At 46.3% G+C, this 19,833-nt stretch overlaps 1 protein-coding gene across 1 annotated transcript in view; it reads right to left on the bottom strand.

Annotated features, from left to right (window-relative positions):
• The window catches only part of LOC149343131 (uncharacterized), a 75,957-nt gene that overhangs the window by 42,666 nt on the left and 13,458 nt on the right, over positions 1-19,833 (bottom strand). The window contains exons 4-16 of the mRNA XM_089545659.1: positions 18,490-18,537; positions 18,140-18,172; positions 16,542-16,568; positions 15,484-15,627; positions 11,679-11,987; positions 9,100-9,135; positions 8,983-9,030; positions 8,853-8,900; positions 8,670-8,699; positions 6,454-6,582; positions 3,918-4,208; positions 2,376-2,411; positions 1,432-1,557 (exon numbers count right to left, since the gene is read on the bottom strand). Coding sequence (XP_089401785.1) covers positions 1,432-1,557; positions 2,376-2,411; positions 3,918-4,208; positions 6,454-6,582; positions 8,670-8,699; positions 8,853-8,900; positions 8,983-9,030; positions 9,100-9,135; positions 11,679-11,987; positions 15,484-15,627; positions 16,542-16,568; positions 18,140-18,172; positions 18,490-18,537 — 1,305 coding nt within the window. The remainder of the gene's footprint in view (positions 1-1,431; positions 1,558-2,375; positions 2,412-3,917; positions 4,209-6,453; positions 6,583-8,669; positions 8,700-8,852; positions 8,901-8,982; positions 9,031-9,099; positions 9,136-11,678; positions 11,988-15,483; positions 15,628-16,541; positions 16,569-18,139; positions 18,173-18,489; positions 18,538-19,833) is intronic.

Consider the following 19,833-nt stretch of genomic DNA (forward strand, 5'->3'; position numbering starts at 1 on the left):
TATGCGTTACTATGCCAAAAATGCTCAAAGATTCTGAACCCTTCGTGCTAAACTTTGGGCTTCGGGCGAATCACTTTGGGCTTCTCCGCAGTGCAGTGCCAAGATCGATCCCGGGCTGTCTTGGAGAAAACTCGATCAACTACACTGCTGGTTTTCACGGAATCGTTCAGAATACGCCCTGCACCTTCAGAAATGCTCCGAAAGCAGCGAATCTAGTCGGCAACGGCGAAAAAGAAAGTCACAGGCAGGGAACTGCAGATAGCCCGTCCTGGGCGGAGCAGTCATGTCTGATCGAACTAAAACTAGACGAATGAACGTATCTTTTAGCACAGGGTGCTACTTGCATCTAAAAAGTTAAGTTTCAATGCTGATTAATCGCGAGTACACCGTCGCTCCTGAGAAGCGTCGGAGTAAGGCAATGACGTCACCTTGGACGCTGTCATGCCTTGACAGGTTTCGCTGGAGGTTTAAAAATATTCTTTCATACAGCTGCCAAAAACAAGAAAAGATATCTGAAATTGAAGTATACTGTTTTTTTTTTTGCAACACATTGATAGCGTTACTTGCCCAAAAGCGGCCTGGATAACGCATTATGGGCTATTGTGCGCCATCGTTAAAATTGAATGATTTGAATATGCGTGATAATGAAATAGTTGAAGAGCTTAGTACAGGTATACGCCAAGTCGGGAGTGTGCGCCTATTTCTTAAATTTTCTTTTTACTCCGAAGTGAATGAAAAAATAGCATGTCCGTTCTTCTCCCATTTTGAGCATGTCTGCTTCCAGCGCTTTATAACAAGCGATAATTCCTTCATAAGGGTCAACACTACACGATTGCGCATTATTATTTGCAACTTTTCCTGTAATTTTACCTGCAGCATACGTGCGACAGTCGAACTCTTCTTGTAAACGCTCATACATTACAAAAGTGTCTTCAATAGGGCATTTCACTGCGGTCAACCCCCCCTCCCACCCTCCTCTATATTACCTATTCGTTTGAAGAAATATCTCCCGAAAGCCCAACTTACTAATCGGTATAACTGCGGTACCAAATAGGTCGATAAAGTTAAGTGCTTTGTTGCGTAAAAATCATCATCATCAATCGAGACGGCAGCAAAAAGTAAGCGAATACGAACGGTCTTACACTCTAAACAGAAAGCAGTAAAAAGTGCGCGAGCTCTCCTCTACTTAAATTTCTTTTATAAAGAAGAATGCGATAAAGGTCAAATTACTCTCTTTTCGCTCCCATACAGGTGCATTCGTGTTTAGAGTGCACGCATCAGACTCTCTTTTTTTGTTTGCCTTTTAGATTACTGCCACCACACTCACTGATCTTTTCAAGTGAGGCAAACACACGCATATTGTTTCTGTTTATTAATCCACTCATTCTTGCTGCAACAGATATACCGCGTGGGCATTCCGGGATAACTCACCTTTGGCCACATAGTCGCAGTTGCAGTTGTCCTGTACGCTGTAGGTTAAGGTATCGTGCTCGTTCTCCTGCGCTCCTCTCACAGACTGGACGATTCGGGCTTTTCCAACGTATGCGCCAGATGGATCTGTGTTTTAAGACGCCCATCAGTGAGACAGCCTAAACAAGTAAGTCATCCACTAGCAATATAGCAGCCTCATTCCACCCACGAAGTTAATTTAATTAAACCAATTCTTCATTGCGCAATGAATGTGCGTGCATTAATATTTTCAGCCATTTCATTTAGTAACGGTGCTTAATACTAAAAGCATGCCTAAAAAGTGTTTAAAACAGGAAGCCTGTATTGAACAGCCAGTAATGTTACCCTGCCTTCATTAACGTGCCCTGCGATATCACTGCGGTTATCATCTCCTTTTAATAGCAGGCAGCATAACTGAGAAAAAAGGAAAGAAGAAGGGCGGCCTGATTTTTTATCCTTTCAGGATGCTTGCAGCACCACCCTAAGTGAAAAAGTCCACGGGGTACTTAACGTCTACATTGTTTGCAGTCGTCGCTTAGCGTAACGCAAAAAGCACACAAAGGAAGAAAGCACAAAGGAATGGCCGGCACAGTTTCGCCCACTTGAACAAAACATGGCTTCCCGGCGCTGCTCTTGAAAGGCCGTGATTAATTGCACTCGTCCAGCCTAGATAAATGGCCTCGGGCTTCTAAGCAAGCTCTACTCCAGGGCTGCCTGCCGAGTTGTTCGATATTTGCCGGTTAAGCTTCAAAAGTTTAAATGACGTCGTAATCGCATGTGCATGTGCGTGCGTTTGTTACACCATTATATGATAGGAAGAAGGCAATAGCTGCTTCGCGAGACTGATGCTAAGTAAGCATCAGTGAGAGGTAGCTTAGGAACGAGCGACATTACTTTAGTGGTGAACATACGGCGAATAGCCATACCTTTGAAAGCTGGATTCAGTGACAACATCCGCACGACTGTAAAAAAAAGACAACTCTGTAAGAATACCGATCAATTTTCGCGCATAAGGAATGCGAAATCAATAAAAGTTGAAGAAAAGCTATCTTGCGATTATAGGGATGGTTTAACGTTGCTTTTAGCTAGTTTAATAAAAGGCACTCACACACAAATCGCGCTTTACAGGTACTGTTTACGGCAGCACCTGTCATTTTAATGTTAGAGCATGCAAGAGGATGTCGAGAATTGCTTAAATTTCTATTAAAGGGCGTGCAAAGATACTTGCAACGCATGCTTACTAGGCACTGCGGCTATTGCCATGAACACTAATAATCTTTTTTAGTGCTACCATCTGCAGCCGATGGAGTAGAGTTTGGAGTGACAGTTTAAAAGTAAACACAATGAGGGAAAGATGAAAGGCTATGTGCTGAGGCAGAGAGAGACAGAATAAATGGAAAGGTAGAGAAGTTTGTTTGTTTGTTTATTCATACTGCCAACCCAAGCAAGGGCCTTTGCAGGAGTGGAAAAACAATACAACAAAGAAAAGATAACAAGTCTCGCTCCAAGTCGAACTAGAAACGACAACGCAAAACAGTGGCAGTATCTATAAAAAGTCACATGCAGCGAACAAAGGCAAAAATACGCTCGCATTAAGCGCATCAGAAACAGAATTTGCATACTAAGACGCATTCATATCAGTGAATACAGAGCCTCTAAACCTGCAGTAAAAGCACCGACAGATGAAGCTAAGGCAACTGGATTTGGTAGTTCGTTCCATTCTTTAATCGCCCTTGGAAAAAAGCTATATTTGAAGGTATCATTCCGTATAACTGGTGGCTGTATGTATAAGCTGTGCCTGTGTCTGGAGAATTGATCTGGTGAAATTACACACAATTCAGGTAAGTTAACTTTATCTAGGTTATGAATAATTAATAATAAAAATTCTAAAGGGGGAAGGTTTGCACGCCTGCATAGTTCAGTAGGAGAGTGCACGCGCTGGTATTTATTAAATATGACTCTTGAAGCCAGTCGTTGAATCCTGTCCAATTTATGTCGGCTAGTTGCAGTCTGTGAGTCCCATATTATTTTAGAATATTTAATAATTGGCCTTATTAGCATCTTATATGGTATGGTTTTCACTTCAGGAGTCGCATTATACAGTCTGCGCCTGAGCTAGTCAGAAGGAAGTTACGGTTCGCTACTCTCCACTGTAAAAAGGGAAGAGGGAATGTAAAAGTGAAGAGAAGAAAGAGAAGTATACGGTGAGGAATAAGGAAGTCAACTGAAGGCTTGCGTGCGGTAAAGTCAAAATCTACCTAAAAAAAAAAAACGTACAAATGTCAACATGTGAAAAAACTATACGCGTAAGAATGTGCTGCACAATTAATGAAGCTAGTTGCACTACGGACGTTTGTGGGGATGCATTTGCACCAGCCAGAAGAAGGTATCCTCTGTTTAAAAGTATTCTCTGCGTGAACACACGTGGCTCCATCTATCTGCGGAGATGAGATTAGCGAAATTGCTACCTGTCTGTGCTTCGCAGATGGGGTTGTAGAGGTCCGGCTCGAGGTCGCTGTGGCAGACGGGGCAGCTCTGGGGAGCCGGTGCCGGAAGGGCTTGACGCTGCTGCGGTGAAGCGCCCCCGAGGGCTGGCTGGTCCCCGAGCATCAGGTCGGCATCAGCGTCGCCCCCAGCGCACGACGACAAATTGGTGACGCCCTTCGGCAGCGAGACGATGGTGAAGCTCTCGTCCAGCTGCACGATTGTTCCCGCCTTCGGAACGGGCTTGCTGTGCAGCAGCACGGCGTAGCCGGAATCTGAGGAATCGAAATCGATAATAAACGAACTTTACTAGGGACTGAGAGATCTAATAGCGTATTGTAGTCGGCAATCCGGAACACCTCTCTGGATGCGCAAAAGGGCTAGATGTCTAGGAAGTCTAGGAATCACGCCGTCGCGGTCCAGTCATAACTCCATATCACACTCCAAAGCGCCCATGAAAGACACTCTTCGGTTTCATGGAGTAAGAAAATTCACCGCAAGAACTCACCATGAGAGAGAGCGTTACAAGAGAGAAGTTTATAATTTTTGCATATCCGAGACGTTTCGACCAAAATGGTCGGATGTACAGAAAAAGCTGCGCCGCTGACAAAGTGTTACTTCACCTCATACGTAAATAAATGTTTAATTTCCTGTTGACTCATTCCGCACTGGCGATCGTGGTCATGAGCGGCGTTGTTTAACTGTCTTGCGGATTCATACCAGTAAATACAGATTGGTCTGTAAGCCACGCCTCCTTGCAAGTGACAGCGAAAGTAATGGGCTTGGCCCCGCCGGTATGCCAAGGTCCTTCCTCATACTACCTTTCTTCTGGCCTAAAATCACACAGAATTTAGTATTTTTTAAAAATAAATATAAATCCTCATTTCCATAGAGATTTTTTTGGTGTAAATGACAGCTGTCTATTGTTGTTCACTTCCGTTTCAGTGCAGTTTTTCATGAACAAAAAAGAACAGCAATAGGAACAGTCAGCGCAGGTTTAAGACGCAATACGAGACGGTTAAGATATGTTATTACATTCACAAGAGTGATAGTAAATGAAAAAGAAATACCTATTACGTCTATAGCTATAAAAACTGCGCTTGATAAGCTCATTCGGGTGCAGGAAAATGCCCGTTCTTCAGCGATTTCGTCCTCAAATCATCTGAAAAGTGTGTTAAAGCTCTAAAAGAATCTCTTCAACCATACTGCTAAAGGGAAAAAAAGAAAGCCTGTTGTGCCCTTTTTAGTTCGCATTTGAGCTCGAAAGATTAGTTATATGCTAATGAGAGAATGCCTGCTACAAGGCCGTACTGGAACACATAATTTAACCGTTCCTTTCTAGAAGCAAGTCGCGTTGGCGATTTACATTTTGCTGTTCATCGCATTCACGAATTGTGCATCTTATATTAGGGTCACTACCGATAATTTTCGTGGAGGAGGATAAATTTAGATTTTCTCAGAGATGGGGTGCAGATCGTTGGGCGCTGTGCCGATTATAAGAGCAAGCGCCATTCGCGATGTGTGCAGACAGCTTATACCTACTCTCCTGAGTGCGTCTTAAACCGAAGTAGCCTAGTTTAATAGGAAAGGCGAATGGCATCTGCTATCCGTTTTTTTACACCTTGTGATACGCCTTCCTAGCTTAGCAACGTATCTGGTTTCAAATGCACTGAATATGCAGTAATACTTAGACTAAGAAGCGGCCGAGCCAAATAATTCAAAGGGACACCTAATTCCATTATGAGTTGGCAGTGCGATAGCATTACAATCTGTGTATGCCTTCACCGAAATTGATGTCATTTCCGATCTGGTGACGTCACTTTCCTCCAGCCAATGGGCGAACTTTATGACTGATACATATTTCTACCCGATGAGGTTTGAAACCACGTCGGGCACTGGACGCTTCGGGTGGCGCGTGCCAAGCTGGAGGGAGTGGTCTGGGGGCTCCTGGACGAAGTGGCCATCGCGGGAGTGGCTGACCAGTTTTCTATTATGTTAAATTTTAACTCCTCCTCCTCCACTTCATGCTTCCGCAGGAAATCCGGCGTCGTCGTCGTAGATGTAGGCTTAATCGGTGTTGTGAGCGAAAAAACCCCGGAGAAGGAGCCAGGCGGGCCAAATAGGTCACGTGACTTTGCGGCTTCATCCAAACCTGCCCACCGGATTGTGAGGAAACTGGTCACAGTGGCAGGTGATAGTTAAATTATTGATTCGTCGGTCGGGAAGAGATACCTGGGTCGCACACGCCTCACAGGGGGCAGCACCTGCCATCCCAAGGCAGTGGCGCATCGCTTAACCTCTCCACCACTTCGCAAGGAGTGATATGATGACTCTCAGGGCTGTTACACACAGTGCCGGCGGGAAGATGCGCATGGAAGAGTTGAACTTCGGGGGAGGCCGCTACAAAAATTACAGCGCGGGGCGAATCCAGCTTTTCTTAGACTTCTTAAATAAAGCTCAATCTTATTTCGGGGGCTGCCTTTTTTAATTAATTGAGTAGTCCATGCGTGGTGGTCTCACCTTTCCTGAGAAACTCGCAGGAGCAGTGGGACCGCATTACGAAGTTCACCAGCTTGGTCGCGGTGTCGATACCTCCCGGGCTGACGTCATCAAATATGGCGAGAGTTCCTCGGACACACTTTGTCGTGTCTGTGGAAGGAGGGACGGAACGGTCATGATGGCAAGTAGCGTCGAGTATACACCACTAATAAGAAATGACACCAGACGAAGACAACACCCTGACTTTCCTCTCTTTGTCCTCATGAATTCTGAGCAATTTGCCGAAATCAGCCACGGCAGTTTTTTCCCTGCCTTCGGACATGTCTGCCTTCCTCTGGCCACAACTACAGAAGACCAGGAAATCTTTTTCGGGCGCATAAAAAAAGTAATAGATCCACACTAAAAGTACACCCTTTAGGAGAGATCTTTGGGTTTCTAACGACTGTTATGTTCAATAGAGTCGCAGCTACTTCATCTTTTTGAGCCCTTATCGTTCGGCACTAATTCTGTCCCACATCTGTACACCTTCAGCACGTAATGCGTCCTGCAGTGTGGTGCGACCTAGCTGTGCGTCTCTTGAAAAACAACCTGCAAAATCCCAAGGTGTTTAGTGGCAGGCTTTTTGAGAAGAACGCACTTGTCTATCACCGCCTCGTTAGCTCTTCTTTGTTCTTCTGCTACTTTGAAAACTTCGTTCGTCATAGACACGCTTGAATACTGACTACTACTAAGATCGTGATCGAAGACGTAGACAGTGAAATCAGACCGGTCGGGTCGAAAGTTAATTTGAAGAAATGTAAAGTTACTTTCCACAGTTCTGGAACGAAATAACAGTTTGTGATAGTCAGCGAAGTATTATAAGTGGTAAGGAAACACATCTGCTTAGCGCAGGCAGTGACCGCAGATCCTGTCCAAGAGCGCTAAATAACTATTGCACGATAAGAATTGGGTGGAGTGAATTTGGCAGGCACTCTCGCGTGATGAGTGGCAGTTTACCAATATTCCTCAAGAGGTAAGTACATAACCGCTGTTTGTTACCAGTACTAACTTATGGGGCAGAAATGTGGACGCTAAAAATAACAGCGTTGAACTTAAATTGACGAGAGCGCAGCGAGCTATCGAAAGGAAAATGACGTGTGTAATAATAAGAGACAAGAAGACCGCAAAATGGGTCAGAGAACAAATGCGACTTCGTGACTCTCTGTTGAAATCACGAAGAAATATGCATGGGCAGGGCATGTAAGGTGGCGGTCCCTTTAGGTAACGGTCTAGATTCCAAGAGAGGGGAAAGGTAGCAAGGCGTGTCAGAGAGTCAGGCAGGCGGCTAAGATTACGGAAATTTCGGGGATAAGGTTGCCGCAGCTGGCAAAGGACAGGGCTAATATTGGATTGATATGGGAGAGGCCGTGGCTCAGCACTGGACGTAGATAGGCTGGTGATGATGCTGATGATTCATTTAGATCCTTCGGTGCTTTGCAACACTTGTTTGTATAGCTTTTATAGCAGCCTACTTTGTCCTTTAAATCATTTATTTTTCCACATGTGACGGGCTGCATAATCAGCAGAAGCCCTGCATAACAGGAACGCAGAAAATAATCCCTCTTCACCTCCCTTCGTCCCGTTTTTCAGTCGAGACAGAAAGACAGGATAGAGAGATGGAGAGAGAGAGAGAGAGAGAGAGAGAGAGAGAGAGAGAGAGAGAGAGAGAAAGCAAAGCTACACCCTTTCAGGGCGCACTATACGTCGTTGGAATGCTCTGTCTGGGGCATAAAGCCACATCGTGCGATGAACGTCAGGACCCATTCAAACCTTCCTTCACTACGCCGAAATCAAGCTTGCGTGCACTTTCTTGTACAACATCCTGAAATCAAACTGGATCGTTAAACTCGCGGCGAGAGGGAAATTTACAGGAATGTCGTTCTTCGCTGTTTTTGAGTTTCCTGCGCCATCTTCCGGAAACGCTTCCGCGTCGGGCGATTTAATTAGCGCGACGCACACGCGCGTAAGCGGATTCACGGTACGCGCTCACGAGCTATTTGTTCTCTTATTCATCGCCCTCACTGACGACGCGAGGGTCCAAGTTGACATTCTCGACCCCTCCGTCTCCCTCTCTCTCCTCCTCACTGACGTCCTGCAACATAAGGCGATTAGGCTTCCCCAAGCTTAAAGACTGCCCCGTGTTTGACAACGGCCATAAATAAAACATCCTGTGTAAAAGCGCTGAGCGCCGACCTTACCGGACCCGTTGCTGCCAAGCGGCCTTCTCTCTGCAAGAAAACAAATTGTCGGTTGGCATTTTACGCATTCATTGCGCCGGTGCGATCCAGCGCACACTTATTATTAATTTATTGAGTAGAATGCTCTGCATTTTGACGCTAGTATCGCTAGTTTCTTAGCTTCAAAAAGTGCAGACGACGTACCTTCGACGCGAATGTTGATCCTTCTGTCGGTTCGTAGCGGTGCCGTTTCTGAGCGGTGAAAGAGGTTCTGTTATGACCGGAAGCTCGCCACGATATGCCCAAAGGATAAAATTAAAAAGGAAGTACTTACGCGAGATTTCGAGTTTCGGAACAAACCATGGCTTCCTCCGGTCGTGTACTGCGGGCGGTTTTCAACAGCGGTAAACATCAGCGGCGTCATGCTTTCTGGAAAGCCAATTAGTCTCACCTGCGAGTCGTTCAGCGTTTCTTCTCACGATGAATGCTGAAGGAAATAGAGGAGAACAGAGAAATAATTAAAATGATGCTCAAATGTATCATGTGGGCAAAGTGCACACGGAAGTCGTTAACAAAAAAAAAAATAATCGACCAAACAAAACATTACTTTTTTTTTTTAACTTGCTGGAAACTCTTTTACGTTTCGATTAGATATATGGACGGAGCGCTGACACATATATCGTGCAGAAACGTGTATGTTTGCATTGCATTAAGGTGTCCTTCACAGCTTGAACGCATTGACAGCCCATGCGAATATCACTACAGTTCATGGTGCTGGGATAACAGACCTTGAAAACTAAATGCATTGCGCAGTGTGTTTTGTCCGAGTCATCTTTTCCTGAAACTCTTGAGTTCTCAGCCCACATATCCACAGTTCTTGAAACTGGATCAGTATTTCAAAAGTCTGAGTTCGTAAAAATTTTCAGCATCCGGTGTCGTCTCACATACTGATAGGAACAAATTCTTTGGTACGCAGGAACTAGCAGATAAATCAATTGGAAGACATCTGACCAGTGCCTAACTTAGCCGATCTAAACGGGCCAGAGAGGATCAAAGCAAACTACAAAAGACAGAAAACTGAGCCAACTTTCTGTAGAGGAGTAAAACTGAAGGCCTTATGAAGCCGCGCGTCTCGCCCACGCCTGCGTCGTTTCCGTTGTTTCTGGAGACGCCATTCACTGAAGATCATGTTCTTAGGCAGAAGAGAACTTGAGCACTCAATGGGCTAGGACGCAAAACGACGAGAAGCAAAAAAGATGAGAAGCCTTCACTGACATAAGTGAAACAGCGCGAAAGAAGAAGCCCGAAGGCGAAACGAAGAAGGGACAGGAAAGAGCGCTGAAGCGGCTGAAGCCTTCACTGAAGCGGCTCTTCATAAACGACGGCAGCTTCTGAACCTGCCTAAGGCATCCAGTAGATGCATAACCAATGCAAGGCTTCCTCTGTATTATGCACTTTGAGGGCATGTAAAAGAGGTCTCTAAACGATACACAAACACTTTTTTTTTTCTCATTTACGACAATCACACAGAAATGTCCTTGAACTTGCCTTTGTTTTATTGAGTACCTACGGTTTGCTGTTACTGCCGTAGTCAGAGTTAATGAGCGCATGCTTCAGCATGCATGTGCTCTGGCCGCACGCCGCCTTAAATAACACTGTCTTAAATCACACTGTCTTAAATCACGCTGCCTTTTCGACCTGGCCTACTTGTGCTTGCGCTTAGACGTTAACGGAGAACCAAGATGAGCAAGGAACAAACTGTTGTGCACCCTGCGTTGCGCGGCCTTGTGTGTATATATGCATGCGTGAACAAATGCTGTCAGCAGCGTTTCACGCTACCATCGCGCCAAGCCAGGCTCAAACGACGCTGCCGAAACTGACCTCCAGCGATCCGTTAGAGTTAGAGCTAGATGCTAGATAGCTAAGAGGTTCTTAAACAACCTGCCGCCTAACTTAAGCTTCTTCGTCTACGAGGCTTTCCGGGTCCTCCCTGAACTGAGAGCATGGTAACAAATATACAGGTAGTTCAACCCGCAGCACACGCAGCCCTTCTGGCGCCGAATCTGGAGCGCTTCTACTACCGGATTCTTTTGCGAAACGCGCTCAGCAGTCTATGTATAAGTGCAACGAATGGTGCCTTTTTTGATAATGCTAACACCGGGTCCAGTTGGTTGATCATCTTTGGAAACGTACGCGCAACTTAGCGGCACAAGGGGACGAACGACATGCGACACACGGCACAATCACAATGTCATTTTGTTCCGATGTGTTGCTAAGCAGCGCATACGTTTCCAAAGATGTGTCCTTTTCAGGCGACCATTATTAAGAATTTTACACTTATGAAGCCTTGATGCACACCGAGCCTCTCTGCTGTTAACAGCGGCATACCATCAACTGCCCCCGGGGGGTCAGTTTATTTTGAGCTCGAGCATTTACGAGCGAAAATTTCGCCTTTTTCAGTGATCAGGTAACGCCACGAATGCTCGGAGCCAGTAGAAGGCGGAATCTAGGGACTGCATTGGGATGCTTGCTGCCAACACAGAACACTCGCGGCTGCCGCTTTGTTTCTTCTAATTATTTGCTGTTAGTCCAGTGCTTGCCGCTTGAATTGCGTCCCACAAGGCGGAGCCGGCGCCTTCCCCTACCCGAGAGGACTGGGAGGCGGCCCTGCTCAGCTGCCAGGAACTATCGGCCCAACAGGCCCCTGGTGCGGCGCACTTGTGTAGCGGTCTCGACCAACGGGATCCCGGAATGGGGGACTCTGCCTAGTATTGTAAGGGGTGAGACCCACTAGGGGCCTCTCCCCGAGCACCTCTCTGTAAAATACTAAATAAATTCTTTTCACCACCACCACCACCATCCCACAAGGCATCGCCCGTGCATTCACCTCCATGGGGCCCCATTTGTTCTTCGCGACGTCAACTGCTTTCCCGCATACATGAGCGCGAACGACAGCTTCCCTTTATATTTGTCTTTTTTTAGTAGCCTTCTCGCATAGAAGGCAGTCAGGAAAGAACAGGACCGACTGACCCGCAGGAGCCGTGCAGGCGCGTTCCTTCAGCTCGTCGGTAAGGTACGGGGTGCAGACGGGACAGCCCAGACTGGTAGGCTGGGAAGCCACCTGGCAGGGGACGTCCATGATGGGCTCCGTGTCGGCCAGTAGTAGCGCTTCCTCGGGAGGTCTGCGGCCGGCGCGCCTCTGAGGCTCGAAGCAGGCCGGCACGGTGACGTTGACGTGAGTTGGAAGCCGGTACACGGACACACCACTGCCCAGCGGGAGGACATCGGCTTCGGCGGCGTTCAGGGGCTTCTCCGACACTATGATCACGTGACCCGGTTCTGTGGGAAGGGCAAATAGCAGACGAAATAGAATATTGGAATGATGCAGTGTGCGCGATACCGATCCGCCCTTGCGCAGTGTTTATTTGATTAATGGCAGACGAAAATAACAGTGAAGCTTCTTATAATGTTTGAAAATCATCGCTGTGAGAACGAGGAATGGAAGGCATGTCATGGAACATATTTAGTTAATTAATTAGTTAATTTATTTGCTTATCATATTTGAAGCACCGCAAGGACGGGACACAGTATGGAGACACCAAGAGCACCAGAGCTCTTGGTGTCTTCTTAGAGGGTTCCTTCCTTGCGTCGTTTCAAATATGATCGCTAACAAAGAAGCCCAATTAACAACACTTATAATTTGCTTGTTCAGAATCTCTGTGGCTCCTAAGGAATAGAGAGGAATATGAGGTGCGCATTTGAGGAGGGCTTCGTCCCAAGCAACCACCGATATCCTTCGGACGGCCGACAGAGGTCTATTTCGGATGTTCTGTACGTCCGCTGAACATCCGCAAACAGCCGGTAGACGTCCGTCGGCCGTCCGAAAGGTGGCCAAAGGTATACGGTTCGCCTGCCGACGGACGTCCAGTTGAGTACGTCCATTGGCGGATCTTTCTCGAATATTCGCATATATGGTGCATGCGTGCTTTTTTCACTCCGCGCAATGCAATAAAACCAAAAACAATTTGATGCATAGCACGCATATTTTATTGTGGTTGATGATACATCAGCAGAGCAATGGGTTACATTCGGAAAATTACTCAAATGTGACTCTTCAAATGTGGCAAGCTTGGGACACACATCCGTAATCTTCCCACCCAAAGTATTTTTGAAATAAAAAAGAACGCGGCAAACATCAGTCATGTGAATTAAATGGCACAATGCAGTAGTCCAAGTGAAAACATTGGAACCAATTGATAGAAGTGTTTAATGCTGCAAGTATAACAGACAATGCACTTTAACAAACACCTCAATAAGTATAAGGCAATAACAGCTCTCACTTTTCCACACCATATTTGACAATGTATCTGTTCTTTATTTATTTTCACGGGCCTTAGGGCACTAACCTGCGCAGCACTGTACGCGACTGTGCACAGAAAGCCGCAAAGCTTCCGTTGCGAACCACTGCGACCTCACGTGCTTCCTATGGTCTGCCTTTCGCGCGTTGTCACTCTTTATATAGGCACAGTGAACATAGTGATGCCTTAAAAATTAACAAGATGCGATAACACTCCGTCCCGCAACTTTGAAGAGGAGTGGGAATTAGTCGCGCGAGTTGAGGGCTCCCGCAGCTGTGTGATGTAGGCTCCCGAAAGTGTGAGAACAGCACACACTTGGGGAAGCCATCTCCTCGCGCTTACTGCTCCCATTGTCCTGTGAACGAATGTTATATGAGCATGCTGCATTGTCCTAGAAGCAAAGTTCCAAGAAGTGTACTGGATACATACCTTCGTAGGCAATCACATGTGTACTAAGCCTTCTTTACACCAAGGTCGACGCAGTACGGGACTCCGGTGTTCCAGAAGAGCTTCAGGCGCTTCCCGTATCTTTAAAATTGCTTAAGTTACATACAAATTTCGTCCACAGACTGAACAAAGCCACATTTTATAATAACAGAGCTATAAAGATCTACGCGACAACACTACGCGACATATCAACAACAGCGCTACGGACATGGCTACGGAGCCGTACTGATGGATTGGATTGGTCTGACCGCGAACTGGCAATTATGATGATGGTGATAGCAGAATGCACGGGAGTTTTGATGCTTACGAATGGTTTCAATGGCAAGTTTAGCTAGCAAAACAGTGGACATGTCGCGCAACTCCTCTAATTTGGAGAAGTTTTATAAATATAAAACTAGTCACTGAGTTCTTGCAAAATTCTGCAACACCTGCTTCTCCTCTTAGATAAATTTAGCTCGTTGGCGGCTCTTGCACTGCAGGTAGGAGTGGAATCGTACCAATTTACAAACGTCTTCGCGTCAAACCCTCCAACTGATGCAAATAAAAATAAATCAGTATACATACACGAAAGACTCGAATTTTCTGTGAAATAAAAAACGTCCATACTCATGGCCTGGGAAAATACTCTACCTTACATCCTTCGGACGTCCACCTCGTCTCTCATGCGGATATACAAAAGTGGACACTGTCCGTACGTCCGGCGGATGTACGAATACGGATATCCGAAATCGGATTGTGTTCGTACGTCCGATGGACGTCCTATCTCGGCAAAGGACGTTCGGATCTAGCTCGTACGTCCGACGGATATCTGTGGTTGCTTGGGGTATTATTTCCTATCGCCTAGGCTTGTTTATCGCAAGCGAGATCTTGATACACGGGTGCGTTAGTATTTCGCCTCCAACGTAGGCACAGCGACCGATATCAAATCGACAGCTTTATAGTCAGTAGAAGAGCGCCACAGATACTGCGCCACCACAGCGACGCCTGGGAAACCACTGGGAATATTAATGACTGTAACGATGAACTGCTAAAAGCCGTGGCTAATTGGTTTATCAAATGTTTCTTTGTAAACGATCTTAAGAACCCAATGCTCCATATCTAACGATTAATAAATGATTCCACTTCACTGAATAGCTATTTCAAGGGCTAGGATGTTTGGTGAATCCGATCAAGATCTCTGCCAAAGATAGATGGCAAAATAATGCCAAGTCATGCTTCATTATAGCGACCAAGGCAAAAGTTGGCCGTTTGAAAGTGAAGCCCTGTTTGAATCGAAGCCCGAACTTCTAGGAACGTTGCTAAAAAGATTGGGCTTTTCGAAGCGATAGCTTCACTCTGCTAGGAAAAGCCGGGTATCGCCGAGAGTGCAACAAGACCTTCGGAAGAGCTGCCTACCGGATAGAGAGCAAACTGCCCACCGTGACAGGTGGCAGTTAAATTAATTATTGGCCGCTCGGAAACAGCAAGCTGGGCCGCACAAGGCGCACCAGTGGCATCCCCTGCTATTGCAGGGCAGTGGTGCATCGCTTAACCGCTGCACCCCCTGCCCCAGGGAGGGGGTATGAGAACTCCCAGGGGTCTAAGAATGTAGAGCGACCAGTTCTGCTTATATTGGATTTAACCCACTATGTTACCGCGTCACATTCTTAAGGTTGAGCTTAAGAGTCCCCTCTTTTTCTCAAAGCGATATCTCTCCTTTTATGCACTTCGAGGTTGCACACCTAGTATTTTTAAGGGTTCCAGTGAAGCGTGAGGTGAGATTGCTTTAGACACGTGAAGATCTATTGCATCAGCTATCGTTTTTACACAAAATCAAGCACCCGCGAATTTTAAGCACATGTACTTTTTTGATTCCGTAGTTTTTTTTTTTTTTTTTGACGAAACGTATTGCACAGAATTTAAACACCTGTCATTTCTAACCACTACCATCTCGTTTGGCGGACTCTAATTTTCGAAATCGTGGCGACGGGCTTGAGCAGGAGCAATTGTGGTAAGGTGGAAGAACAATTCTAAAAAGTTGCGGTGCTTACTTGCGAAGACGCCATGCGTGTCGCACCCGCTGGAGACAAGGAGGTCAGCGAATCCGGCCAGGGGCCTTGGAGGAGCACTCGGAGACAGGTCGAAGACCTTTTTGACCTTGAAGCGCTTGCATGTGTCGGTGGCCAGCATAGCGGCTGCGTGTGTGTCGAAATTGAACAAACACTGTTCAGAGAGAAATAAAAGAAACATTGTGCGCGCCCCACGGCCTTCTGGTAAAAGCAGCCCATCGATTGTAATTACGAGAAAGGAAGGCCTGGAGGGAAGGCGGCATTCGTTAAAAGAAAACTTCATCGAATGCGCCTATGCACTCATTAAAGCACTGCTTCGAAAAGCGCTGCAGTCTGCGAGACGAAATTTGTTGTGCCTAAATTTGCAAACGAGGTCTTTGCCCCATTATACCGAATATTGAGTTTAGGCAGTCCCGGATGCCTGCTCACTGGTTATATCTGGTACTTCTTAAGGGAAGCCCCCAAGTAACTTTATCGGGACCTCTCTTTGGTGACACATAGCTCAGAAATTAATGCACATATTATCCTTCAATAAATATATGAGGTGAGCTAACAGTCACCGAAGCCAAGGAAAGCACAGGGGAATGTTTCTACTTTTTCTTCTTTTAATTTGTGGTGTTGATCAATGAGAAATCAATAGAGTAATTAACAGCTGAAAGACAAATGATTAGAAAGTAGAAGAATATATTCATATTAGATGTTAGATATTCTAGACATTCGTGATCTTTGCGTGGATGTGTGTGTGGGTGCGGCTTCCTATATGCATTGTAGACACGCTGATTTTGATTCACGTGACCCCTGAAGTAGGTTCTATTGCAGGTTCATATGGGTCCTACATGAATGGATGGTCCTACATGGATGGTGAAGCTGAAGAAAATTTTATAGGCAGGACGTATTTTGAACATAAAATTTTATTTGAGTTGTCAGAGCTCTCAAGTGCCACGAAAAATTATCATGTGGCTTTCTCCCCAATTTCTGACACGAAATGACATTTTGGAATAGCTGCTGGATACGAACGCAGGAAGAAAATTTCCACTCACCTCCTTCGCTTTGCGGTGTGTCGGACACTGAAAGAAGTGGAGCAGAAAGATACATAGTTCAATGTAAAGCTTTTCCTTTGACTTGTTTGCTTAATAAACTTTGTTTCTAAGTTCCTCTGTGAGTTAGAGGCATTAGGAAATTGAGTTTATAATTTTCTTTCGAATTCTGTACTTCCGCGAGGTCGATTGCCTCGTGCAGCATGTGTTCGGCTCTTGATTTCGTGTGTATGGCTAATCGTCGACTACTTATGCTGACTAAGAAAGACATGAAATATTATTAGACGATGGGAAGTTGAAATAGAGATAAAAAAGAAAAATAATTCGGATGTCTAATGCAAGAGCTACTTTTAGTAGGCATTTATCCATTGTTGTTTCATGTGTTCGCTGTCAGGAAACAAAAGGCTTGTGTTCTGGGATACTGCGAATTTCTTCGCTTCTAAATTTATGCCAGAAAAGCTAAAGGCGTGGTTCACCAGTGCCGCAGGTGCACTCGGGGACAAAATTCTCTGTACCACGTGCTTCACAAGCCAGGCCGATAGCTTTATAATTCGCCGGTGGCTGTAGGCCACATTTGTGGACGGGAAAGTGAAAATTCTGTTCTTTCACTTACACATTTATGGTCTTCAGTCGACGGTTAATAACACAGCTCTCGGCTTTGTATTCGGAGCACGTGGCCCAGAGACTTTTGTACCCGAGTGTACATTGGGACTCAAAACTCAAGCAACACAGTAGCGACAGTATAACCTTCGTGCAATGCAAGAGCTGGAATGTGAATTGGAGTGCATTATCCTTTACGCGTGTCAGCTTTCCACAATTTTTCAATTGATTCGCTTGAGTCACCATATAGTCGAATATAATTCAAGACCCAATCTGCGAATGCCCCTGAGGGGAGGCTGTCAAAACATTCGTGTCGGCATACTGTCATAAAGTCGCGGCCAACTTTGCTAGTGTGGGATCCCGGGAGATGCTGGCGAATGAACACGACTCCATTAAAGTAGGTCGGCGCCATTGGTTGGCAGGAGTCATTTCGGCATTTGGCGCCTTGATATCGAGCTGTATCCGACTACAGCATACCACACATCTCGTAGAAATCAGCATGAAGTAAAGCGGCCTGGAAAGTAAAGCACTCACTCACTCACTCACTCACTCACTCACTCACTCACTCACTCACTCACTCACTCACTCACTCACTCACTCACTCACTCACTCACTCACTCACTCACTCACTCACTCACTCACTCACTCACTCACTCACTCACTCACTCACTCACTCACTCACTCACTCACTCACTCACTCACTCACTCACTCACTCACTCACTCACTCACTCACTCACTCACTCACTCACTCACTCACTCACTCACTCACTCACTCACTCACTCACTCACTCACTCACTCACTCACTCACTCACTCACTCACTCACTCACTCACTCACTCACTCACTCACTCACTCACTCACTCACTCACTCACTCACTCACTCACTCACTCACTCACTGACTCACTCACTCACTCACTCACTCTCACTCGCTCATTGACCAACAAAAAAAGTCAGCACATTCAGAAGGCGTCCTGCGGCGTCTGGTTTAATCAAACTTACCTCGCACTGCCATGCTGCCGTCGGCCATGTTTCCTGGACAGTCGTGGAGCAACCCCGGATGAAGTGGTGGGCGTAGCGGAAGAGGATGCAAGGAACGAAGGGAAAAGAAGAGGAGGCAGGCGAAAGTTTTCCCTTAAATCAACACCGCAACCAGAGAGATGGCGAGTCTCCCTAATTGCCCGCGTAGACACGGAGGTCTCGCCTAATTAAGATGTCCCGCCGTCTAACACGGCGAGCGCTGCTTCACCATGCCGCTCGAGGGGAAACGAAAAGTAAAAGACGAGACAAGTCAGCGACAACGCAAGGAAAAAAAATATATATAGTAGATGCACGGCAGAGTGCGGGCTTACGGTCGACTTGCACGGCGAGCAGCCTCTGCGGTGACAGCCAGCTTGGCGCTGAAACACAGAAGCGAGCAGAGAGGAAGCATTTCTTTTTTATTATTTTCACTTTCCTCCTTATTCTCTACTCTTTTCTTATATATTACTTTCGGAGGATAACGTGATGAGTCGCACAGAACACGCTTCAGCAACTCCGATCACAGCTGCGTCTAACACCGATACATATTGCCTACAAGTTTCATCCGAGATGCCGCCAAACCCTTCTCGGTCGTTCATTTAGATGCGGGGCCAGCCAAGAAATTAGCGTCTGCCTGCGACGCCTCAGTGGAGTCAAAGGCGATGCGCCGAGAACGAATTGATAAGTGCAAGCTTGATGTTTTCTGGATGGCGTTAGGCTCGGCTGCCCAGGTCTTACCGAGTCTGCAGCAAAATTATGTCGGGAAAACGTTTCCGCGGAATATCCAAAGGACAGAGACAACGTTTAACCAGGGCTGTATACACGGCGCTTCGGAAGTAATTAGTTGGAGGCTGCAGCGACCAGGTAAAAGGGAGCGAGGGCTCGGCTGCTATGAGAGAGGCGAGGGACATTTACTCAGCCTGGAATAGCGGCGGTTGAGTAATTCAGAAGGAAAGCTTCACCGTTAGCGTGCCCGCGTTTTGCCGATCAGTACAGCGCTCGCTGTCGCCGCTTCACGCCGTATCCGCAGTAAGCGTCACAGGTCCCTCTTTATATCGACAGCTGGAATTCTCATCTCTTCTAGCTTTAATTCTCCCGTAAACCAAATACCGCGTTTTTACCGACGAGCATCCGCGTTGCGTGGATGCTGGAGAATTATGATACATTACAATCATTTCCCAGTGGTAGCTGTGAAAGAGATTTCTCCGGGGTATTCGGCTCGTTGTTGCCGAACTATAACAGCAACACAGGTCTTAATGCAAGGGCGGCGATGGACAAGCCGAGAGTAAATTGTCTTCTGGCCCTTAGTACGCAACTCGCGCGGCGACCATCGCGGGATTAGGCCTAAATTCAGTGCGTTGATATTAGTAGGAGGATCGATGAACGTCTCATTCATTGAGTTCGAGGAAGAGGGGAACTGTAATAAGAAGAAGCGGAAATGAAAAGAAGATGCCAAACAACAAATCGTTTTTTTTCTGACTTACGACGGTAACCAGAATCAGACCTGACCGCCCCGACAGCTTCGAAGCTGCTTGGAAGCATCGATGCAGACTGCGAGAGCGAGCTTGAAGAGGGATGTTAACGTTGTCACTACTCTTTCTTTTTTATTTTTTTTTCTTCAGTAGCGTTTCCTCGACGTCCTTGACAGCGCTGCATGCGGTCGCGGGTAAAGCGTA

This window comes from Amblyomma mixtum, chromosome 5 (assembly GCF_055824585.1).
Source record: "Amblyomma mixtum isolate Tamu chromosome 5, ASM5582458v1, whole genome shotgun sequence".
In the NCBI taxonomy this organism is placed as follows: domain Eukaryota; kingdom Metazoa; phylum Arthropoda; class Arachnida; order Ixodida; family Ixodidae; genus Amblyomma; species Amblyomma mixtum.